Source organism: Astatotilapia calliptera, chromosome 17, assembly GCF_964374335.1.
Source record: "Astatotilapia calliptera chromosome 17, fAstCal68.1, whole genome shotgun sequence".
In the NCBI taxonomy this organism is placed as follows: domain Eukaryota; kingdom Metazoa; phylum Chordata; class Actinopteri; order Cichliformes; family Cichlidae; genus Astatotilapia; species Astatotilapia calliptera.
This window is the reverse complement of record NC_137438.1, coordinates 1,772,525-1,798,697: the sequence shown is the minus strand read 5'-3', so window position 1 is coordinate 1,798,697 and position 26,173 is coordinate 1,772,525. Positions and strand designations below refer to the sequence as shown.

Below are 26,173 nucleotides of genomic sequence, written 5' to 3'. Positions count from 1 at the left end.
TCCACGACTTTTAAGTCTTCTGACTACCGTGCTGCTGGCCTCAGCTTCCAAAAACATCCTTGTTTAAATTCACAACATTAGCTTTTTCAGTCAGATGTGTTAATGAGGGATTTAAACCCCTGTATTCAGCCATGCTAACACATTCACAGAGGATATAAAAATAAACAAAATGCAAATGTAATGTAAAATAATCTAAATGTAAAGTCAGTGTAAATAGAGCAAGATTCACACAAAGTGTCCCTCTGTCCACTGTCCTAGACACACAGCTTTACATCCAGTTTCGGTAATCTGCCTCTGATATGAGATCAGGTGTTTTCCCCACAACGTTAGTCACCCTGTGATGATGTCATACAGGCCATGAGCTCATTGGTGAAAAAAAAGCTAACAAAGAGCATCAGCCTGTTCATTAAGAATAACAAAGGTTACCTTCATCATCATTGTCACGTCTAATAAGGATTCTCTTTACTATCATGATAATCATTTTATTTATCATCATCATCTTTATTATAACCAGTGAGGATTATCTCCATCATCATCATCATCATTCTCACATTCATCACCACGACCATCATCGTTATCTTCACCAGCCAAATGTAGTTATCTTCATCGCTGCCATCAGGTTTTCTTTATCATCATCATCACAACTTTTACAGGCTCACTGTCATAATCATCATAACCACAAATGGTTGTCTGACTATAGCAGTTGTCATTGTCGTTACAATAAAACACCACGCTCTATTTTCATCATAGTCTTCATCAGCAGCAGCATCAACTTATCTTCATCATCATTACTGTTACTAGAGATGACCGACATTACTACAATGACCATTAGAGCCAGCGGCAAAATCTTCCAGATAAAAAACAGACAAACCCCCCAAACAAGTTATCAACCAGCCCGAGCGGGTCTGGTTCCTGCTGCCTTGCATCTTATTTCTTAATTCTCCTGGACGCGCTCGCTGTCGTGAGCGCGCCATCACGTGGGAGGTCCCTTTAAGTTTCCATCGACTGAGGCCTGAGCGTGTCACATGGACATGATATAATGAAAAGGCAGGAACAGAGTGAGTGCGCTGGGCTCTTTGCTAAAGCAGAAGGGAGCAGAAATGTACGCAGTCATCTGCCGACAGTGTAGAGGGCCAGGGGGCCGAGCCCAACCGAACGCTGCCGATCTCGACCGGGCTGGGCCGAGCCGGACAGACTGCGCCTCATCGGACGGGACCTCTGTGTTCGCCGTTGCACCTGCCAGCTGTGACGCGCACTTTAAAAGAGGAGGAAAATGTCGCCTGTGCGCGTATTTCGCACAGTCCCGGAGCAAAGGAGGAGCGCCCTTCGGTGTGAGTGAACTTATTTCTAATAGCTCGGCTGGTGTGGGGATCGGCTCCGGGTTGCTGCCGCAGGTGCGTTTTCGCGCTTGAGTTGTGCCTGGTAGCCAGCCTGCTGTACCCTAGTGAGGACCCGCATCTCTGGGCTTTTGGAATAGTGCGTTTGTTGAAGAAAGCGCAATCACCCTGCAGGGGAGTCTTGATCACGGGCCATGTGCGTGTTTGCCAGTGTCCGCATTCCAGGTGGTGTTGCGCACATAGAAATTGAAGTTGAAGTAAACAAGTGGGCATAAGGGTTCGACTCCGGTGCTTTGAGAACGCGTTTTCACGTTGAGCATGTTGGACTGGAAACATCCCGCGCCTCAGTGGCGAACCCGAAGCTCTGAGTCGAGGTGCCAAGAGCAAGTGAAGTTGTCAGTGGTGATTTTGTGCGGCTTTTACAGCGAGATGGATTATTTGTATGTTTCACCGTTTAATGAGGGCTCGCAGTGTTTGACAGTTCTCCAACTTAACATTGAGATGTGCCCAAAAGGATGACATTCTGTAAACTCCGAGTGTTAAACTGGCTGTGCTGGTTTTCTGGCTCCGGTGCTCATTTACGAGAGCGTCGCTTTAAAGCAGCGGTCCTATGTGTTTAATAAAGCCACCCAATTTCCCTGCGGGATGCCTGCGAGGTGCCGTCAGCGCTTCATTGTGTCAATACTGACTGGTGAGGAAAACAAGAAAACACCTGCCTGCTGCTCTGGTTATTGCGCAAACACACACACATTCCCTCTCCCTCAGACACACACCATCCAGCGTTTTGCTGATTCATAACTGGGCAGTCACATCATTGTGTATATGACACACACAGTTCAAAGAGCGTCCTATTTTGGCCGCCGTCTCACCCAGAAAGGGGAAGTACTTCAATATTTTAATGCGAGAGGCTCTTCCGGAGTCGCTCTCCAAGTGTTCCAAGAAGCAGCTGATACAAAAGGCTGTCCAGATCCGATCAGCAGAGCAGACAAGAAAACCCCTAAAGACGTATGTAAACTCTTTATAATATCACGACTTATTCCAGACTGTAGTGTCTAAAATAATCAGATTCTTCCATTTCTTACTCGTTTGATATAATAATGATACAGAAGAAGTAGCAAGTTATTAAAACTATTTGTTACTGTAGCACCGAAGAAGAGCTGAAATATTTTTATTAGGAAATGAACAAATTAGTCGACTGGCAGGAAACTAAAGACTGATAACACCAGCAGTCTGTATTTGAAGTTGTGGACAGTGTGGCTGGAACAAAAAGTCAGGTTGGCAACGCTGCCTGTGTGTCCACTGTTTCTCTTTGTTTATAGTGAAAAAGAATGAAACAAGTTACAGATGGTGTTTAATTCAAGAATGTAAAAAACAGAATGAGTGCAAAAGAGTTTTTAACTTTTCAAACACTGACTGCAGTAATTATAACAACATGCTTCAGTACAACCCAGAGGAGATAAGGAAAACTCTTTCTTTATGATGTGACAGCGCTAGCCTAATAATTAATTTTGTTAAAAAAAGTCCAATAAGATAAACTTGGTTCTGCTTCAAGGAAGTGAGCTAAAGTGTGCTGTGTTAAAGTCCAGCGTTCTGTCCATCCATCGTCCGTCTGCTGTTTCTGTGGCTTCGTAAGACATTATTTGATTTCCTTCTTTGTTCCTGTCACAATTATCACGTCCGCTGGAGGATGGGTGCAGTATGCTGTTACGATGCATTGCTAGAGGTCGGCGAACAATCAATTTCACTTGCAACGAGCCACTTTCACAAAGCAAACCTTTAAGGCTGTGACAGGATTCCCCGCTTACACCTGTTATTAACGTTTGTATCACAGTGTTGTACTGTGGAGCATGTGGCCTGAGCTTTGCAATCCAGGGCAGACATTACATAACAGTAACACAGTGATTCTGTAGTGCACAGCCAACCAATAACAAAGCTCTGACATCATGTTTCCTCTGTTCAAATTACATCAAGTTCACTAATAATTTGGTAGCGCAGGTCCTGCTCCAGTACAAACTTACGGGACTGCATCAGCTCTGATTCGTGCATCTGCCACTGCATCATTTCTTTCAAGTTCAAATGAAACCAACCAAATTCTGTTTGTTTGACTGGAGGAATGGTCGGCTTCCCGATAAACAGCATCTGCGCCCTGACAAGTATAAGCATTGTAAAACGTGACCTCTGCTGTCCTCCAGTAGTTGTATAGTAATGAAATTTGCAATAATCCCACAGCATTAACCATTAACCGCATTAATCCTGCTGTGTTTGGCCTTATTAGAACACGAGAACAAATCCATCATCCTTTTGAAGCAAACTTTCGCAGCTCTAAGCTGTTATTTCCGTCCTCGAGAGCATTACTTGGCAAAGTGAATTTGAACTGGGATTGGCCGCATGCTGGAAATGGCTGGAGTGTGTCAGTGGTGTTCAGCGGCGATAGCATGGCCTCCCTGTTACTGTGGGTTCCTGTTTATCTGTGACTGTTTTTGTGGGTGCATACACGTGCTGACTGAAGACAGACTTTCCAATCTGCGTCACAGACTGTGCCTGACGTCTGTCAGATGTTTGTGCTCGCCTTGTCTCAACAAATAGCTCTGTTTCATTTGAATACATTGTTTTCATCCTTTCTTCTGCTAGCTTGTGTAAATGGTCAGCGCAGAAGCCGATTTGTTCAACTGCACCGTCCACTGAGTCTCTTTGCTGCCACACAGCAGTCTGTGCTACTTGGATCCCCAGCATCAGAGGCTAATCTGAGAAATGTTTTTTCCCTTTGTTGTGATCTGAAGTAAACGGTGTATGTTTTTTTTCCTGTGAACAACGAGCTACAGTGTGAGAGCAGCTCACACAGCCAGCTGTAAAAGTTGTGTTTCCGCTGGCTTTATGTGGTCATAATTAGCAGCTCCCATGTGACTCAGTGATGTGTGCGTGTGTGTTTGAGCCTGTATGTAAGAGCATGCCTTTGAGCAGGGGCATGCTTGTGTTTACATGACAGCCGATCAGAAAGGGAAGTGACGCGGGCGGCAGCGGAGGGGTGAGAGCGGCAGACATTATGCTGCTGCAGAGTGGGAGAGAAAGGAGTGAGAGCACGGGGAGCAGGAAAACCACAGACAGATAAAAAGGTGAGACAGGAACAAAGAAGCTAACGAGCGATCGCTTTCTTGGTTACTGCGTGCTCGCTGGCCTGCACTGTGGCTGGATCCATCGTAAACAAATGCAAACATGCAGTAAAAATGAGCCAGTGTCCATGTGGGCTGGGCGAGTGCGCATTTGATTATGAAATGTGTTTACGCTCAGCTCACTACAAAAGTAGTGGCACAGGCTTTTGTTTGTCCAGAGCTGTGCTCGTTCCAGCTCGGAGCCAACCTCCTTAGTCGCTGTTCAAAGTGACCTCATCATCTCGCTGGCCAGCCGCCCTCCCAGACTCGAGCTGACTGCAACTTACTTGTCGGTTAAATGACTTTCATAACAGCTTCAGTAATGGACACTCCTCAAATATTTCCTCAGCAAACAGAGGTCTTCCTAAGGGATGGGAAATGGACATGGGAAGATGGGTTCTCAGATGTATCTCAGGCCCAACGAGCCATCTAACACAACGAGAGACGTGGCAAAGGAATAAGCAAAATCAGGTTACTCTGCAATGAGTTTAGGCTGTGCTGACCTTCCCTGACTGACAGCAGTATTATCGAATCTGGGTCCTTCTGTGGATTCTTCATATCGTACTGTAAATCACCGATCGTGTTCCCAAGAGACTGCAGCATTCATTATAGTCAGACAAACACGAAGGTTGTACTTCAATCACCAAATCTCCACCTGTGTGAGCGGCGTGACAGCAGAGGTAACTGGGTCATCACCATCAGCTGGGTTCTTCCTCTTTTCTTCCTCCTGTAGTCTGCACAGCTGTGCCTGTAAATACATGTCTCTTATATCAGATGCTGACATACATTTAATAGCAAATTAACAGCGTTCATCCCACGAGGAGCACGAGCATGCTTATTAAGTGGCGTTCTGTGATTTTACTTTAAGTAACACATTATAGTCCAACACTGGCAAAGAGAACCGGGTCTATCCTCTGTGGAGCCTGGTTTATGACTGCAGGTCAGCTCCTTTAATTATTAGTCCAGAGAGTTCATATCCAGTGTGGCTGAATGTGCTGAGCAGATGTTTGAGAAACACTTGATTTCCTCTATTAACAACTTGTCCTGCTGTAAAGCTACAATTCTAAAAATTTGGAAATCTGAAGAAACCTCTGTGGTTGGAAATCGGCATAGTTCAAACTGAGAACTGCAGATTGTTGCGCTACAATGACACTGATCTCTGGCTCCTCGGTACATGCAGCAAAGAAGCTCTGAGGAAGTAGAAGGAAATCATTTGGTGAGCTAATCATTTTGAGCCATCTACAAATGTAGGCTCTCCCAGCTTTTCACAGTTTGGGGTTGTACCATCAGAAATGTAAAGGCTTTATCCTTGAAGCTTGAAACTTCACGGTACTGCACTGCATTTCCATGACATGGGTTTGCATTTGGAGCTGGACCCAAGATGCTGCGCAGCAGCTGCACACTTGTTTAACACCAGTCTGCCGCACAGAGAGACAATCATTCGCAGCCACGTTCACACCCACGGCCAATTTACAATCGCTTCTTATTTCACTTATGACTGCCGTGGGATATGCATTGTGATTGAACTGGGAGGTGGTCTGGTCAGAGGTGAGTGGCGCATTGCATTGTTGAGCAGTCTGCAGGATGGAGGCTGAATTGGCAGCGAGAGTCTGGCCTGGCACCAAGCTGCTTGGCATACAACCGGCCTGGGGAGGACGTGAAACGAAGCCTCAGCAGGGCTCGGGTAATGGAGGAGAAAACTGCCCACAGCTTTATTAGGGAGGATCAGAGAGGTAAGACACAGACGCAAATAAAAGATTTGTATTAAAAGACAAAAGTCTTATTTAAGTGAATTTCTTCTACTTCCTCTCGTTTGGCAGAGCCTCTTTACTGTGGGAACATCAGGTCTGCCTTTAACAAAGATGTAACATCGTGTGGGTAACAGCCCACTGCCCATATGTCTGCTGGTCGGAGCAATGACACAACACAGGGAAAGGAAATGTGTGGCGGAGGTGAGATATAAACACAGGAACGTAAAGAGGGAGAGTGATGGTCTGGGTCATAGATGGGCTTCAGCCGGAAGAGTCCACAAACTCTGTGCTTCTGTTTCCTTTCACAAGTCTTTCCACTTCAGCCACATGCATACAACTCACACCATTTCTGCTTGCGCTGTTCCTGGATAAGCCTTCAGATCGCAGGACACAGCAGACAGAGCTTTGCTGCTAAGCGATGACAGTAGTACAGAGTGACACATAAAGAAGAAGAAGAATCCACACCTAAATCCTAATGGATGGTTTTGTTGGTGACCCCGCCCCCACAAAGTGATAGGAGTAATATGAACCGTACGAGGATGAAAACAATAGCTAGCACTGGGGTTTCAGGAACTGCAGTTCCTCTAACGGCCACTTGAAGCTAGCTCCAAGAGTGAATGACGCCCCACAGAGTCCCATGTTAAAATGACCAACTCACACAACATTAAAAAGCATATTTAAAGACTAGCACAAGAAGTGTTTTTGGTATCTATGGATACTTTCCATTGTCATAAGAATAATCTGCTGTTTTGACTGACAGACGTATGGACACTGAGCTGGACCTCTCCTCTCTGTTTGTACTGTTAAGCATTTATTCTAATCATCTAACTAACACATCGTTCTGTTCGGCACAGCCAATCTCAGTTTTGTTGAGTGAAATCTCGAATTTTATTAGTCGTTGTTCAGCACTAATTAGCAGAGACGTGACGAGTGACTGCACTGCGTGGTTATCAATGCTTTCATGCAAAAGATTCTTGGTTCAAGCCTGGGAGGAGTCACAAACTGGCCGCCTACTGCCTCCTAATGGGAGGGTGGGCTCGGTAAGGGCATCTAGTATAAACATGGATCAGCTGTAGCAATCCACTGGGAAATAAGGAAGCAGTTGAAAGCCGATCTCAGGAAAACAACATGGCGACAGTTGTCTGTCTTTTATATACAGTCTACACTCTGAAACTTTATATTGATTTCAGTTCCCAGTTTTAGGAGTGAAACAAATGACCACAAAGTATAAATAGTAAAGGACAGGAGGGTTTGATGAGTCCCTTGATGGTTTTGATTCGATATGTGAAAGGATACAAGAGGCATTCGAGAATTTTGTCACATGGTGAGGCTGTACTTGGAAATGTTACTGAAGCAGGAGAGTTTCTGTGAGCTAGCGAGTGCTACTGCTCTGCAAAGTAGGCCAAAGGCACAGGGGAGTGTCACATGAACCAACACTGCTATGTTAGCCATCCTCCAGTGTCTTGTTCAAGCCACAGATGGGAAGAGAGACACTCACCGAGAGAGAGAGAGAGCGAGCACTCAGCATGCGTCATGTATCCCATGCTGCTTGACGTCTGTGCATGACACCCAAAACCGCACTGCTGAAAAGGGGAAGTGCTCATTTCTGTCGGCCTGGAAACCACACTGACCTTCTCCGTAACCACTTTAACTAGTGCTGAAGGTCAGCAGAGCACAGGGATTTCTCTGAGCTTAGGGTGAGTGTCCAGCTCTCATGTCGGGCCACAGGAGACCCAGGAAGTCTGACCCGGTCCCTAATGCCACAGAAGCCAAACTGACAAAACTATTGTCAGTTTGTCGCCTAGCGTGCTGTCACCTCCTCCGCCGCTGACTCTCTCTGCAAGCCTGCTAAAGTGAGAAGCATCCCCAAGGAAACAGAGGGGTTAGTGAGAAAGGCTGTGGGAAAATAATAAAGCAGTGCGGTTGGTCAGAGTAACAGTTGTGAGGTCATAGGAAAACCAACTGGTGCTTCTGACGCGGCTGGATTTATTCCTGTTTGAACATCGTTGTCTAGGAGGCTTTCTGTCATCTGCCTCTGTAAAGTACAGTGAGGAGGGAACACCAGTTTCCCCAGTGGCTGGAAACCAAATAGACTGGCCATACCAGTTCACTCCACAAGAGAAAACGGCAGGGTTACGTGGGGATAACACAAGATCTCGGGTTCCTGTGAATTCACAAAAACGGCACACAAAGAAGGCTTTGGTTTCTGAGAAAGCCTCTTGATGTGGGCTTGCTGAAGCTGCTGACACTGTGATGTTTGTCACACACACTCTCTCATCCCTTGTCAGCCACTTCCACTTCTACACGTTGATTGTACATGCAACAGCTCTACTCTGACCTACATGTTGAGAATGGACATGGAACACTTGCCATTTATAGCCTCTTTTCCTGTGCCGGTCCCTGACGTAACAGCAGAGCACAAAGTTCCCTGAAAAAGTTCTGCTGCCCTTTCCGAGACGCGGAACAATAGAAAGGAGACCGCTTGTACAGGCTTTGTTTTCCATCATGCTGGGTATCACTTTGTCCAAAAGTAAAACACTTCCAGTTTGACTTCACACGCTGTGTTTGCTTGTGCAATGCACTTTCACACACACCAACTGAATCCACTGTGCCAGAGAAGCTGACACTCAGGAGACGCTTGCTCACAGAGATGCACTCATTCTGTTGTTCAGTTTCACTGCACAGGCTTAACTATGCTGCACAGTATTATATATACATGTTTATTATAATGTGATTTTTATTTGACAAGACTGTCGGCGCCCTCGTGTCTGCAGGATGGAGTTAATGAACTGATGGGCCGACGTTCTCTTCAGGGTTTTCTGACAGCAATCAGAATAAAGATAAACCTTTATTAGTCCCACACGGGGGACATGTCTTTGGTCACAGCAGAGAGAACAAGTTAAGAGCAGTAAAATTTTAGAAAAACACAAAAGAATAAGATTAGATAAAATAGAAAAACATACTAGTTCATGCAGCCCGGACCATGACACTACCTCTACTGTGTTTGACTTTGGGAATGTTTTGTTTCTGGAACGCTGTGCTGGTTTGATGCCCGATGTAACGAGTCGGACACTCCTTTGTGCTCTCTTTGGTCGACACTTTGTTTCTATTGTTGAATCGTAAACACTGACATTGGTAAAATGGCCTGTATTTGTACAGCGCTTTACTAGTCCCTAAGGACCCCAAAGCACTTTACACACCCATTCACACACACATTCACACACTGGTGATGGCAGCTACATTGTACCCACAGCCACCCTGGGGCGCACTGACAGAGGCGAGGCTGCCGGACACTGGTGCCACCGGGCCCTCTGACCACCACCAGTAGGCAACGGGTGAAGCGTCTCGCCCAAGGACACAACGACCGAGACTGTCCGAGCCGGGGCTCGAACTGGCAACCTTCCGATTACAAGACGAACTCCCAACTCCAGGAACGCACATTAACTGAGACAAGTGTGCCCTGCAGGTTGTTCTTGTTCTGGGTTCTTTTGCGACCTCCTGGATGAGTTGTCGATGTGGTCTTGAAGTCATTTTGGCAGACCAGACACTCCCGGGAAGTACACATTGTTCCAGATTTTCTCAGCGAATGTGATTTGTGATTGGTTAGGATCCCAAAGCCTTGGACATGGCTCTGTAACATGATAGATGTCAGTGCCTTTGTTTCTTCTCTGGCGCTTGTTCAGATCGTGGCGTGACCTGTTGCTTTTGCAGCTCTTTCAGCCTGCTCCTCCTGGTCAGACCAGTTCTATTTAAATCATTTCTTCATTTAAAAGAGTCGGGCAGTAATCAGGGCTGCCTCTGTGCTGAGTCATGGTGAGGTAGAATCACAGGGATGGATGTTACTACACATGCATGCAGAACCTTTTACAGGGAAAAGCAAACACGTGTCTTCGTTTGATAAACCCATCCATCATCTAGTCAGCCAATTTGGTTTTTGAGGCGACTTTTACTACATCACAACTTGTGTTTATTATTATTTAAAAATGATGAAAATCAATAAATAATGTAAAACGAGCACATAAACTATGATATCTGACTCTAAGGCTATGTTCACACTGCAGGCGAATCCGACTTTTTTGACCCTGTGCGACTCATATCCGATCATGGTGTGACAGTGTGAACGGCACAAATCCGACCTGGGTCACTTTCATATGTGGTACTGAATCCGAGACATATCTGATGTTTCAGAAAGCGACTGCTGTTTGATGGTCACGTCGCATTAAATCCGTCTTTTACGTCACTGACACGAGACAGACGCCAATTATCAGCGCCGGAGAAGACATGGTGAACGCTTCCTGGCCATCCAGTGTAGATGTCAGTGAAACTGTTGGGAAGACAACGTTGGAGAAACGTGAACATTTTATTTGTTCTGTATAATCTGCAGATTCTGACAGAAATCTATCCTTTGAAGCAGCGCTCCTCTGAAACAGCAACAAGGATCATTATTAGGCCAAATGTAAATAACACAATAACTTTATAACTTAAAGCGAAATTGGGAAACGTAAAGTCGGAAACAAGTCTTTATATGAAGGCCATCAGTCACACAACACTGTTTGCTCTGGGTCTAAACAGAGCGCGTTGTGTGTGACGTCTTCTTTTGCGCATGCGCCGCTTTGAGCGTTCACACTAGAGCGCGTTTGCTGTCGCATTTTATTTGTAGTGTGAACGAGCAGACAAAAAAAATCGGATTTGATCAAAAAATCTGAATTGAGCATCAAGATCTGCAGAGTGAACGTAGCCTAAGAGAAAACATATTCCAATACGGTGAAGCACACAATCACAGGGACGCAAACAATGTAAAAATAAAGATTATGTTACGCAGCATCAGTCCCATATGCTGTTCTATGTTGAGATCATGCTTTCAGTGATGTTATCCTCAGGAGCGCGCTCCCATGTGGAACAATATTTAATTGTTCCACATGAATTCTGTGCAGGTGGTGAAACAAACGTGGCTGAAGCCTTTAATGCCTTTGATGTTTTACTTGAAATCATATTTGATAGAAGCACAGTGTCCTGTCATCACACAGCTCAGGGGAAGTACAGAGTTGGGCAGCGGTTCTCGTTTGGTTGATCAGATCAGCACAGCTGCGTCTTTTCTGGTGCAGAATAAGGTGCTCCACTTGTGTTTGTTTCTATGTGTGAGAAGGCAGCGAGAGGCTCGTTATCGCCGTCACGGCCCTCTGGCCGAGTCATGAGGCCTGTGCACGCGCGGCCGACTTTATGTTATTTTTGAAATCTCACAGTGTCATTTCATTAACTTGACACTCCTCTTAGCCTTCCTCTCCCACTGTGTGCGCTTCTATCTGGTCTCCCTGCGCTTCCCCTCCACCCCTGTTCCCACGGCAACACGTGGCTATCGGTTACATAACCACGACACACGTATTTGTGTGCATGCGCATGTGTCCCTGCGGTCGCCCCTGGCCTTGGGAAACCAAACATGCAGCTTTCAGGCTTTTGGGTTCTTGCAAGCGCATTATTGATAGTGTTAACACTGATCGCGCCACAGGCTTAAATAGAGCCTTGTGTTTGTTTGTGCGGTTGTGTGCTCTCATTTTACACCGCTGCAGTGTATTTCATTTCCACTAGATGGGAACAATGTGCAAGTAACAAACACCAAATGTGTCTGCTAGTGCCAGCTTAAGTTGTTGATGAGCAAGCGCTGATCAGTAAGATGAAGGTGCTGATGGTGCATCGCCGATGAATGCGTCGCTCGTCTGTGTGCAACCCGCACTGGCTGCTTCATTCAATAAGTGTCCTTGCTCGTGTTTGTGGTATGAATGAGGATTAGTGTGTGATTGAATGTTGATGTGGATGTGTGTGGGCATCTGAAATTAATCACACACACACAGAGCCAGGCCCTCAGATCACCTCTAATGGCACTGGGCAGGCCTCAGTAGGGGAGGCCGAGCTGCTGTTCATTTCAATTAGAGCCATGTCGAGGAGTGAGCCCAAGCATCAGGCTTCCCCCTAATTGAGCTCATTTCATATTTATGAGGCAGAAATATGGGTCTGTGGGGGCGCTTTCACTTAAGATTGCTAAAACACGCGGTTCAAGTAGACGTCAGGTCTGCGTGTCGTGTTTGAGGAAACAAAAATGGTGGGAAAAGCTAAGAGATGGGATATTTTGCTTGTGTGTGTGAGGAGCTCCGGCAGTAAAGCCCTCAGTTCCTCATCTGAGTGTACAGTGTGGCATTGTGCAGCGCGGCAGTGAACGCTGTTATTAGAGACTTTATGGCCCACGCTGTGTCTGTTGTGTTGGCATCTTCTGCTTATGCTACCAAACTGACCTCGATAAATCCAGGAATACTGAGTGCTCATGGAGCTGACTCTTTCCTAAAGGGTCCCACACACACTGGTCGGTGGTGTAATCAGGGCCCAGCTCGTGATTGTTGGGCTTCGGGCCCATTAATCAGCCCCTCACTCTGTCTCCACCCCTGCTTAGCCAAGTTAAATTGGTTTTAACTGGATTTGTTGCACTTTTATGTGAACCTTATAAGCACATTGTTAACTAGATCTTGCATTAACAACAGAAAATTAATGAGAGGTTTCAGGATTAGTTAGTAGTGTAGCAGCCTCTCATCCCTATATTTTTTATACATAATCAGAATCAGAATACTTTATTGATCCCTAGGGGAAATTATTTTTCGTTACAGTGCTCCATTAAAAACAAACATTAACAGAGACAGACAATACACTAACTAAGAATAGCATTATTATTATTATTATTGGAAAAAAGCTGGTATAATTCCCATCTACTAAGCAATATTTTTTGAAGTCTCTGGAGGAGTTATCTACCAACTGGGAATAAAGCTTTGACTGGAGTCAGCAGAGTTCAGCTGTGTGACTCAGCTTTTTAGAAAAGGAAAAAAATATTTAGCATCTAATCAGCGTAATCACTGTAGTGTCTCTGCATTTATTCTGTTATGTTAACCATGTTTGTGTCTGTAACTACTGAAACTGCTGAAAGTGCCACAAACATGGGCAGTAGCGTATAAAAGAGACGGGAGCGTGTGGCTGTGAAATGTGAAGTCACAGCAGAAGTGTCTGAAATGTGCATTCTGTGCACTTGGCCAGCAGGGGGCAGCCCTGCAAAAACACCTGTGGTTGTGTAGACATTTATGGAAAAACAGCCTTCATCTCCACTCTGTAGTCAGTTCCCTGATCTTCCAGATTCCCAATGACCATATTGAGTCATCCGTTTTTTAATTCTTAGAGTCAGAAAGCAAGATTGTCCAGAATATGGTCAGGTCAGGTGGTCTCCCACCAATGCCGTCTTGTTCCAGTAGCCCACTCCTCATCAGGGTGTCCTGGTTCCTCAACACCTGACGCGGACCTTGTTAATCCGAGCTGCATGCAATGTGATTAAGCGCCTTTCTTCCTGGTGTGACAGGTGTCCCAGGCAACGTGTGAGCTATTTATTATTGTATCACTTCCTCATTGTTGTACGTTAGAGGTGGCAGTGACCTGTGAGCGGTAACAGCCTGCTACCACGAACATTTAACCTGCGTCATGGTGACACTGCGAAGGAGTGTAGAAACCTGGGGAAAGCAAAATCAACGCTTTAGCACTTATGTGACGTTGACAAGTCAGAAGGAAAGCACAAACATGTTAGTGTCTAACTGACCTTCAGCACTTCTGGCTGCGTCTGATTAGCCGTGATGCATAGGTTTTTCATGGTGACTCAGTCACAAGGAGAGGCACAAGCACCGTCTCTTATGGCATGTTTCCATAGTAACGGCATGAGGAGGTCAAGCGTTGGTGAAGCACACAGGAGCTATTTCCCAATAAACTGGCTTTTGTTGTGCTTCTGTTTACTGTATAAAAGCCTAAAGCATGAAAAACGGTGACTGTGAGGCATGTTTGAAGGTAGAACTCATGCAGGACGAGCGTCTACTCTCTGTTTCATGTTGCATACACTTTGTCCAAGTTTGAGTGTTGCCCGGTCCTTGACCCCTGTGCCTGCAGACCTTAAATGCATGCAAGTGATAGCAAAGTGTGGATAACATGACATGAACCAGCTGTGTGGATCAAACTTACATTTGGAAACAAAACAAAACAAGGAAGACGCAAAGTTTGCTTTTTGAATCTATAACAATATTTGTTAAATAAACAAAATATAAGTATCCAAAACAAGTTGACACATATATTGATCTTAGTCTAAATATTGGAAATGGTTTAAATCACAGTCCAAATGAGCTGCTTTCCTTTGGTTACAGATTATTTTTCTGTGGGTGTCAGTTAATCAGCTGGTAGTACAGCATAATATAATGCAGTTGATAAGAAAACTAATAAAACAAAGAGTTGGCTGATGGATCATCTTTTTAAAAAACGTTATGTTGGTAGGATCTGCTAAGCCTCTGAATAGGGCTGGGTATCGTCACTGATTTCTAGAATCGATTCAGTTCGATTCGATTCGGTTCGATTTGAATCGGGGAAATTTTGCCTCAGACAGTCAGAAATATTATAATTCAGATCAGTACATTTACATATTTTTGTATCTATAAAAAGGAAGCTGACCCTCGCAAGTCTTTATCAAAGGTGTGAGCATCACAGCAGAGGCCTTTGTGTCAAAGTAGCTGAAGATAAAACACAGAAAAACATGAAGGTGATTTTCCTGGCCTGGGATTTTATAAAAATATTCTGCAGTACATCAAAAAACGAAAGAAAACCATTAATTGACATATGAACATTACCTCTGAAGTTACAGACAGCTTTTTGCATTTTGCATAATTTTAAAAAGTTTAAATTTGTTCAGAAGCCTGTTGAACGGCAGAAATTAGGTTTTCTTTTCGGAAGTAAGTAAAAGGAAAAAAACAGCGGCCGATAGCCTGTAAACAACGGTAGTCTTGTGCGTAACAAGCAAGCGAATAATGCAGAAAACTGATTTTTAGACGGGAAACTGTTCTTGAAGTACAAAAGTCATGACGATGTTTATGTGAAGCGTAGTTTGGATCTTCTTTTGCTGCTGGAGTGGGAAAATTTTAGCGTTCATCCTCCAGGTTCACTGTTTATGTTATGCTAACATAGCTGTGTCGCTAGCGATCACGTAGCACATCATTATATACCAGCTAGCCCAACTTCAGTAACCCTACAAACGTCACTGCTGTTTAGTTTCCTGCTTTCATTTATGTTGGAAGTGATAGCAGAGCTGTACGTTTGAATTTTTCAGAAATCTCTCAGTCAGAACATGCTATATCATGTTTAGGTGGAAGCTAGCAAGCTAACATCCTGCTAACTTCTGCTAATTGGATGTTAAACTTAATTGTTACACCTGGTAAAGCAGCAACGCTGATCATTTTATTAAAGATGAAAGAATTTAGACACTTTGTAACTCTCAGTTTTGCCACAGTGATCGTTTGACTTTGGGACCTAAAGCAGAGTTTGGACCTGGAAACGGCTAATGACGTCAGACTTAAAGACCGGATAGTAATCAACAGGAAAATGCCTTTGTGTCATGATCTCCTAATGTATCCATAGACTCAGTCACTCATTATTTTTTTCAATAAAAAATTAATTATGCTAAATCTCGTTCATTCTGTAGTTCAAATGGAGGATTATCCATGGTGTGCTCATCGGCTAGCATGTTACTTCACAGTCAGACATTCCCATTTTTGGCACATCTGGTGTTTTTAAACTAAGATGATGGCGATGAAATCACTAATCCCAAGGCTTCAAAACGGACTTCAGAAACTAGTGGATTACATTCCAGAAGCTGTGTCCAACCATACACACTGTATATGGTCCTAACTGTTTTAGTTTGCAAATTAGACAAAGGACATTTGAGACACTTTAATTTGCTTCTAAACAGTCAGTAAAATTAAACACATTTACGGTTTTAACCAGACTGTATTTCATTACCAGTTTTGCCATCATTTTGCCAGTAAATCTTGTTTCAATGTGTCGTCTATCATATTGTTACTGGGAAAAACACTAGAAAACACACACACGCACGCACGCACACACACACACGCACGCACGCACGCACGCACGCACGCACGCACGCACACACACACACACACATACATGTAGTGTGTGACAGAAAGCTACTGGTACTTCCTGTATTTAGTATTAAAAATACCCGGTAAAGGTCAGAATCTGTGCTTAAGGCAGGGATTGTCCACTCAGTCATTTCTAAATGCCATTAGAATAATCGAGAACTTCTTCAGTTATTTACAGCACAGCTCAAAGCCTCAGACACACTATAATGAAAACGCAAAAAAGCAGACTTTTGAAAACGATGACACATTTTAGTCATGTGATGCAGTCATGTGACCAATTAAACTAAGGTAGCGGAGGGCATTATACAGCAGTTCTTTTGTTTGACAGCCCTGTTAAAGATGAATATCAGTCTGTACATGCTCCAGAGAGCTTTTCTTCAAATTCTTTAATTCTCACTCGCTTTTGCAACTTTATACTTTTGTGTTACTCGCAGCAACAACTCCACCTCATTGTGAGTCCATTTAAAAAACTCGGTGCTTTTCCTCAACATTCTGCCGCAACGTTTCAAAGACCTAGAAAGTAAATAACGGACGGAGATGAGGCAGGTCAAATTGTCTTGCGTTTCACGCATGCGCAGGACTGGAACGTAAGCGTTTATGGCTGTTTCAATGTGGACGCACAACTCTGTGAAAACGACTGAAAATGCTGGTGTGGACGCGAGGCGTTTTCAGATGAAAACGGCGTTTTCACATTTATCTGGGCCAGTGTGGACGTAGCCTTAGGAGCTTGGAAAGAAAAGCGTCTGGACTTCTTTAAGTTGCTTGAAGATGTTTCATCCGAGAAGCTTCTTCAGTTCTAGGGTCAAATGGTGGAGAGTCCCAGATTTAAGTCCTGTGGGAGTGTCCCCCCAAGAGGGTCATGGACCACCTATTGATCCTCCGCCTAATGACACAAGCCGAGGTGTGAAAATGGGTGTGGGTCACAATCAGCCAGGGTTTCGGGTGAGCTCATCGTGAAACCTAGCCCCACCCTATCATGTGATTTCCTATATACGCAGACATACATAATCAGTTGTCCTTCTTCAACATTTTTCCTCAGCCTCCAGAACTCAATAATGAAGCCAACACAGGAGGCAGTTCCTTTATTGGCCACTTGAGACTGGCTCCAAAACCATTAATCCCCATAGAGTCCCATATTAAAATCTCCAACTTATAACATTACAACTTTAAAATCTGGTCCAAACAACGACTTTGGCCACAGTGGACCACAGTAACTGTAAAGGAGATAATGTTTCTATTCAAAAGTCTGAACGATTTGTTCTTCAGTTTTGCTGAATTAAATTAAGTTTCTTTTTTTGGTGACGCAGGGAAGCAAATGCTGAGTCTTCAAGAATGAACCTGAAACCAGAAAGTGCTTAATGCATGGATTTCTGACTGGGAGATTCATTTCAGTTACACAAAACAGTTTTACTTTTGTTTTCAGTCTCCTGCTCATAACAGTACTTTCAGAACAAACAAAAGTGGCAGCTTTTCCAGGACCACGAGGACATTTTGTTCTGTAACAGTGTTCCCCCTATGAATTGTTAGTTGCTTTATTAGTCGACATGAGCACAGCTGACTCATCCAGAAAAAACATTTTCATTAAAGACTTCAGCGTTCATCTTTTATGTGTCTGTGTGGCTTCCAGCACCAGCCTCCTTGAAGGTCCACCATAGCTACAGTCCACCTTGATTTAAAACAAACAAACAGATAAAAACCCAGTAGATGCATTGATCGGTCAATTTGGGCAAGGCCCACTAAATAGATCTTTCTTGAATTCCACACAGGATTAACTAAACTAAAGGGAAGCACTGAAGGGAGTTCCTGCAAATGATCTCAGCATATTTATTGGTGTTTATTACAGAGAGCTTTGGAATTTAGTAAACTGAAACTTATATAAGAACACTTCAATTTAATTTGGACTTAAATGAAAGGGGAAGAAAAACCCCTACACTGATGGGACCTGGTGGTTTTTTATGAGTCAGGGACATTTTGCAGTATGGTGTGGCTTCACTTCACGTCCCCTCGGTTCCATTGGTCATTATTCTGTTATTTGCCGATGGTAGTGCTCTATTCCAGGATGGTAAGGACCTGTTCATAGGGCACAGTGATGAGGATGATCACCGTCACTTTGACCACAGTTTAACCATTAAACAGAGCTGACAACAGTGATCATCACAACACCAAACAATGTCTTTTTGAAGAGTGGTATTCCACACGTCCACCAGCATTCCAGATCCATGTAAATCAGTCCCAAGGAGCACCCGAGCTGCTCTGTTGGCACATTGTTGCTCAGCAGCTTCTACAGATAATTTATGCGGGTTTTTCCTTTAGTAATTCTACTTTTTTATCAGTTGTTTTAATCACATTCTGTTGGTCCATCTGCATGAGGACATGAGAGCTGTGGTTTTCTGTGGTTAGACGTGAAGCAGTGGTATAATTCTTGAATAAAAGTGTTTTTTGTCCAGTCTCCAGCAGAGTTAGCTGGATTCCTAACAGCTAACTAGCAAGTCAACACTTAGAACCAAGGTGTCTGTAATGGGAAGGTTGGTGGTTCGATCCCGCGCAGAATGCCAAATGTTCTTGGGCAAAATGTTAACCTATGATGCATCATTAGCATTTTGGATGCAAAGCATTTAATCATAGGAATACGTGCTTGTATTAACAGAGACAAGTTGTATACATAACTGGATAATCCAAATTGTCACTAGGTGTGAATGTGCGAATGAATGTGAGCACGAATGGTTGTCTGTCTCTGTGTGTTAGCCCTGTGACAGACTGGCGACCTGCCCAGGGTGTACCCCGCCTCTCGCCCTATGACAGCTGGGATAGGCTCCAGCGCCCCCCGCGACCCTGAAAAGGAGAAGCAGAAGTGAATGGATGGATGGATGGAAGTTGTATACAGCACTTTTAGGTACAGGGGTTATAAGAACCAGACGGTTTGCATTCGTGAGGTTCGGTCAGCCACTGTGCCTTCACTCTATTAAACATGGGGACATCTTTGCGTCTCTTACTCTGCTATGATATTTTGGACATACGTCATACGTTCATTTTATGGGTGCAGATATTAATTCAGTTCTTGTGGGTGAATTCTACAACCCGCACAGATAGATGCAAACAAGTCATCGTGCACGCGATAGTGTCCGCTTTGTGCACAGTGCTACAGCTGCAACATAAGCACATTTTATATTTTAGACATTGCACAAAATTAAGTTTACTTAATTGACTAAGAAACAATGTTTCCTTTTTCTTAGGACTAATGTGAGCTCCTTGTTATGATGATTTTTTTCAGAACTTGCCTTGGAAGCCTCGGAGTTAAAGAATTTCCTCCGTGTTAAAGAAACCCAGTAAAAGCTGTTTCCGCAGCTATGGAACAAACAGTCACCGCTGATAATTAGTAGCTGCTGATGTCTGTGTCCACGAGTGTCAGTGATCATGGACACAAGTATTATAAAAATGATTCCACATATATCGTTCATACTCGTTATTTACTAGTGTTGTGTAATATATTCTTGAAGTCGTACACATTTATAAAACATGAAGTGTTACGAGCTTTTTTCCAGGCTTTTTTATATACGCGCCGCTTCCCTCGGGAAATATTATTATGAAACATTACATATATTTGCACTGCTTTGCAGATGATGCCCAGCTTTATCTGTGCATGAAGCTGGATGGTGCAAATAAACTAGTTAAACTTCAGACATGAAGACACAGAGGCCTCTATAAGGGACCTCTAACTTCCTACTTCTGAATTCAGATCAAACTGAGGTTGTTGTACTAAAGAATCATGGCGTCTGTCCAAACACTGACTTTAGATTTCATTACGTTGCTCTTTAGTGACCCTGCAAGTAACTGTTCTGACCAGGAGCATTCAGCATACACTAAACAAATGTGCAGCCTTCATTCATCTGAATGAAAATTAGCCTCATCCTGTCAAAAAACTAGAGCATACATTTATTACTTCTAAGCTTATTATAATTTAATATTATAAGGTTGCTCTGAAAGGTCCATGAAACTCCTTCAGTTGATCCAAAACGCTTGCAGGAAGAGTCCTGACTGGAAAGAGAGAGCACATTTCTCTCACATTAGCTTCTCTGCATTTAAAATCCTTCCCTGCACATCCGAATCTCTAAACATCCTGCTGTGTCTTAAAGACCGCATATTACCCTAACAGAGCATTTCTTAAGACTGCAGACCTCCTTATGGTTCCTAGCAGAATGGAAGGCAAAGTTTGGTGGGGTGACTCCGACTTTCCCAGTTCCACTTGAAAATTCCAACTAGGAACTCAGAAATATCGACTTCAACCGAAATGCTCTATTAATCAAGACTGTAATCAAATGATGGAGCTACGCCAGCAGATGACAGAGGGACCAGCTGCGGCAAAATCTGAAAACATGACCAGGATCAAAAAAGAGAGCGCTTATAAAGCAAAGCACGGAGACTGCCTGGCAAACGGGAACATCCTGTACTAGGAAACTGACACTAAACCAAAATCCTGCTTTCTGTCTGTTGGTGGTGTCTTTGTATTTTGGTAAATGTAATTTAGTTTTCATTATTGCTCAAGTGTTGTATGTGACCGCACATGTGATCACATCCATCAGGCTAGACATATTAAGTTGGTGAACTATTGTGACGTGCCCAGTGGAGAGTAATCTATCATTGCCTCTGCAGGTGTAGTCGAGTCGGCACATCTCATTAATGAAATTATGAAATGAAGACATTTCTAAAGTTTACGGGGCGCACACATGTAAACACACCATGTAAACGCATAGAAGAAAGCAGCTCTGTTATATGCTCTGAAAGGGTTTTCTCACATTGCAGTCAATTTGATACTTGACCTCAGAAAATCTGTAACGGTTGACTGGGTTTGCCTCAAGGAGCCGTTAATTACCAGTTAAACCACACCAGAAACTCTGCTGGCTGAAAGACAGAAATAGCTGAGCTCCTGGTACGGCAGAAGTAACAGACCATCACCAGCTCTGCTTTCTGAAACTGAAACTTCTGATATCGGTCACAATGTGCAATCGAATGACAAACAGGCGATCGTCGAGTTTCTGTTTAAGTGTCTTGAGTGCTAAAGTAACCCATATGGAAAAGAAAAAACTTCTATGATTTACTCATGAAAGTGGCCAATTTCTCATTACTTTCATATATTATTTTAGTAAGTATACAAAACATACAAGTTTCATTATATAATTTTTCAAGGGATCTTATATCTGTTTTCACTCTTGTATGCTTTTCATACAAGTTTCACACAAGACAGATACAAACTTTATACGATTTATATCTTTTCCATGTAGGAACACAGACACTGAACAATATCCTGATTTCTAAACCCTTTATTATAATTTCCACACCTGTGAGGTGTGAAGGCCTCAGTTTCCCCACCGTGGGCTGGTCCGTTCATCCTGGCTGTTGTGGTGGAAGTTGGTTCAACATCTATATAAGCTATGAATATCTGAGCTTCAATACTGATATATCATGAATTCATATGGATTTCTGGCATTTTTTAAAGTGTTTATTATTCAGCATTATTTATAATATCACCGTGTTTAACAGGCTGGTAGAGCAGGTGAGGACGCCCAGCTTTAGTTCACATATTTGCCATCCCTGAAATTCCAAATCTGAATTTCATGGCACAGCATTATATTCAGGTTTATTAAAAAACACAAGTATAGACCATAACGAATGAAACTGCTGAATGATGGAGAATGAGGGTCAAACAGGTTGATCACTGGCTTATAAAGACACGGTGCACCATTGTTCTCGTGTTCTCCTTTTTCCTTCCAGTTACTCTCCAGTTCCTAATGCATTTTATTTCATGCACTTACACCCGCATGTTTATACCAAGTACCCTGAACACTGCATCCTGAATGAACACTGATGACCTGACAGCACTGTAGCAATCAATAAAAACTATTCAAAGTTTCAGACAAAGAGATGAGAACTAAGTGGGGAGAAGAGGAACATCTGTAAGACGGGAACAAAATCCGAGAGACGTCCAGTTGGAAATGTGTATCAGTATCAAAGACCTGACAAATCTCGGGCCCTTTCCTGTAAGCTCTTTTTTGTTGTAGGCCTACTTTGTGTTTGGGGAACAATCAGAAATACTCATAATGGGATCGAGATATGACCTCGCTGCTGACACGGACAGTTAGATGGTTTTGATGCGGCTTTTAGCTGGTGATGTCGTTCAGTTAAGATGCCGAGCACACGCTGCTCAAGAGCCGTTGATGCAGAGTGCAAGTCATTACGTTTTTGCTGTTTCATAAACGTGTAATCGGGAGAAGAATGCATGAAGAGGAAAGTCAGCTCATCATTTTGTTTTGTTTTTTTCACCACTTTTTAAAAAGAATTGAAATTGCATTTAAGACCTTTAATGGGAATTCTTACTCGTTTAGTGCTTTTATTTTGGAAATCCAGCATTTTCACGTGTGAGTTGCATCACTACATACACTTCGAAGGATTCCAGAGGCTCTGCATATTTCACAATTTAAAAAGAAACTGTCAGGCATTGCACTGATTTTTGTGGAAATGTCCTGAAAGTCATCTTGCAGTGGTTTGAAACTTGCGTGAGATGCCAAAGACAAGTTGTTCAATGTGATAGGATCAAAATATCTTCAGAAAATATGTGGCAGGAAGTGTGCTTCTGTGAAGATGCAAGTAATCCGAACACAGCTGCAGATCTCTGCGGTCAAGTCCGTTATGGGCCACGTCAGCTCGGCGAGTCTTGTAGACGAACCGGCTCATCGGCACATGGCGTGCCAGCGCTCGATAAACTAGCTCAAGGATTCGGCGTTTTCTAATGTTTCCAAACAGAAAGGAGAAATCCAAATTGTCCAAATTTGTGAACGCATAAAATGTGTAAATCTAGCTTCGGTTTAAATGACACACAGTATGTGCCAGTGAATTGGTGACTTTAGCCGATCAGTTACTTTGCGGCTCAGTTAACTCAGTCTGTGACCCAGATCCTGTTACTGACTCTGTCACTTTGTTACTCTGCTACTCAGATATGCAGCGACATCTTTGCCTTGTGACTGAGCACATTAAGCTATTGGAACTTGATTTTTAGGGTGTGAACCATGAAATGTGATGCCTGTTGTTGACGTCCTGGATCTGTCGTGTTTTGCCCGTCTCTCTCTGCCCTTGCTGTCTATCATCTCTCAAACTGCTGGAGCTCTTCATTATTATAACCTCTTCATTCAGTTTTATTCTTTGCTTTGGAGCTTGACCACTTGCAGTGACAGGTATTTTCATGCTTTCACCCCTGAGCTGCTGTGTAACCTGCTGTTTTGATGCTAATAAAACCAGATTGCACCACCCATCTGCAGGAACAAGACGTTGGGTAATATTACTGACAGCGCACCAAGAGTGCACCCTGCCTGCTGCTCATTGGTTCTCCTGGGTTAGATCTGTGGCTGCGGCTGCTGATATTCTTCGTAGTGTGTCTTCAGGATGCTCTCAGCACTTGTTCTAAGAAACTTTGACTGTGTGTGGGACTTTCCAGCTCAGGTTCAGGTTATGCAGATGAGGCTGATCGATGGCTCAGTTTCACGTTGTCATTTTCTTTTTTTCAAAAACATCTTTTTGCTTTTGACGTCAGTCTGCCTGAGTGATGACGGTAATTATGTTTCTAACCTATACACAAAATATGTGCATTTATGTTTGTGTTCAAAGCCAGAGACCATAACCTCTCAGCCTTATCTGCCTTGTTGCTATGATTCATCTAGTAACCCAGGTGAACACTTCAAAGGAACACTGTGCACACACAGATATAGATATAGATACATATACGTAAGCATGGTCGGTTACTTAGAACTCTCTGCGTGTGTGTTTGTGGTTGTTGAGTGGGCTGCTACCTCTGACTCATGCTCCTCTTTTCATTGATGATCATGCCAGGCAGCGCGAGTGCTCCTGTGATGTCAAAATCAACCAGGAGAGGAGAGTAAAAATGAGAAGATCCAAATTCCAGCTGTGAGTATTCCTGGATCGAGGTTGTTTTGTCTGCCTGCCGGCTCTTATTTAAAGATCAAAGTATCGTGTTCGCTGCTGGACTGTTTTTCTGTCCCACCGAGGCAGCGTGGCAGCAGGGTCTGGGGTCAAAGTGCACACGTGTTTGTAGGATGCATCCTCTGAGAACAGCAGAGTTTTACATCATGTATCTGTGCATGATCTCAGGTCGTGCTCATTGCCTTTGACTTCTAAGCACTGCTCAGCGACTCGATTTGCCTCACACAAATTTGTTCCACTTTGTTTGAGAGGAGCTCATGTGGTTGTTGTACTTTTCAATAAGCTGCAGCAGAGAAGAAGTCATTTGCAGTGGTTTTTTTAGTAGATAGTGGTTACAGAGGTTCTGCTTAGTGGATTTTATTTCCGATACGTAACAAATAAAACATACAGTCATCGCCATGAGCTCTCATGTTCTTGTATATTGTGCGTGCATAACTTTGGTCCATTGTCCCCAAAAGAGATCTTTTGAACTTGCAATATATATATTTTTTAATACCAACAGAGGTCAAATGTATCGCAGTCTCGAGGGTCAGTCAATAAACTGCAGCTTGTCCCCTTGTTATGAAGCTTCTGAAACAAAACTTCCACCGGTATTCACTGTTCCTGCGTTAAATCTATCGCTACTGGTCACTGAATTTGAAGAATGTTTTTATTTCACTTTGATCTGAAGCTCATTTTCATACCCAAAGGTGTCACTTCAGGAAGATGTCCATTTATTGGTGTAGGCGAAGCTGCGTTGTGGGCGGAAGCGAGTACGATCACTGAGGTCGCAGCAGCGAGAAAACCTGAATATAATGCTGTAAGTTTCCACATCGAGTGTTTTTACCAAGAACTCTGTCTATAAGATTTCCTCAGTATGTGAAAATATAATCAAGCCGTTTCTATTCGATTTCATTTTATATACACTTTTACTAGTTGGACCCCTTGTAGTTTCAGAAGTGCCTCAATTCGTTGTGTAGATGGATACATTTTGGTTCATAGGGAGTCACATGGTTACTGCGTGACAACGTGAATCTCCCGTTCCAGCAGACCCCAAAGACGCTCTGCTGGGTTGGGATCTGGCGACTGTGGAGGCCATTTGAGTACAGTGAACTCATTCACGTCCAAGAAACCAGTTTGAGATGATTTGAGCTTTGTGACACGCTGTTCGGCCAAAGGCAGCTGTCGGCCATAGATTGAATGACACGGTCAGCAACGATAGCAGGTAGGCTGTCATGCTCACTTGGTATTAGTGGAAGAAAGTATCTCCCACACCATTACACCACCACTATCAGCCTGAACCGTTAATACAAGGCAGGATGGATCCATTCGTTTTTCAGGCCTTTCTTTATAAACCCCAGGGATGAAATCTAGCAGGGATGCATCAGTAGGTTCTGAACCGAGGAGGGGTCGTGGCAATGGTCATGACAATTTGCACATAAATCCTCATGAAACTGGTCTAGATTTGCTCTTTTACTGTTTATTAAGTTTATGAAGTTATTTCTGAAACAGGGTTGAGTCTTACACGTATTCGTTTTCTGGATGAAATGAACTGTTCCATGTTTGAATAAATAAATATTGGAGTGTTGCCAGGTTGACTGTCACTCTTTAGTAATTACTAGTTACTACTAGTTACTTGAAATCACACATTTAAATAGTTGAGCAGCGCAGTCCTAATTGCACTTTGTGCAACAAAACCCAAATATGTCTCAGGCTCACTTGATACACATCTGTCTCGTTTCCGTTCCACCCTGAAATGAAAATGAGAAGTCTCTCTCTCTTTTTTCCTCTCGACGTGCTTTCAGCAGGTTAGTCCTTACAGTGGGAGGAAGGCACACAAACTCTGAGATAACCAAGAGAGAACTATTGTAATGAGTGTCAGCGTTGGTCTGTTTGGCTATGACTCAAACTGCCGGTGCGCCGATGGTTTTAACGACCGTTCGACAGCCTGCTGTGGGGTTTTCACCTGA

General features: G+C 43.5%; 1 protein-coding gene and 1 long non-coding RNA gene across 2 annotated transcripts in view; one reads left to right on the top strand and one right to left on the bottom strand.

Annotated features, from left to right (window-relative positions):
• The first annotated feature begins 983 nt into the window (after positions 1 to 983).
• LOC145421431 (uncharacterized) overlaps positions 984 to 26,173 on the top strand; it is a 57,714-nt gene continuing 32,524 nt past the window's right edge. The window contains exon 1 of the mRNA XM_080291762.1: positions 984 to 1,331. Within this exon, the coding sequence (XP_080147888.1) occupies positions 1,101 to 1,331 (231 nt within the window). The 5' untranslated portion in view covers positions 984 to 1,100. The remainder of the gene's footprint in view (positions 1,332 to 26,173) is intronic.
• On the bottom strand, positions 18,046 to 24,289 carry LOC145421433 (uncharacterized). Its single transcript, XR_013902795.1, has 2 exons — positions 24,074 to 24,289; positions 18,046 to 19,067 (listed from the first exon to the last, which is right to left on the bottom strand). It is a non-coding gene; the product is annotated as an uncharacterized LOC145421433 (long non-coding RNA).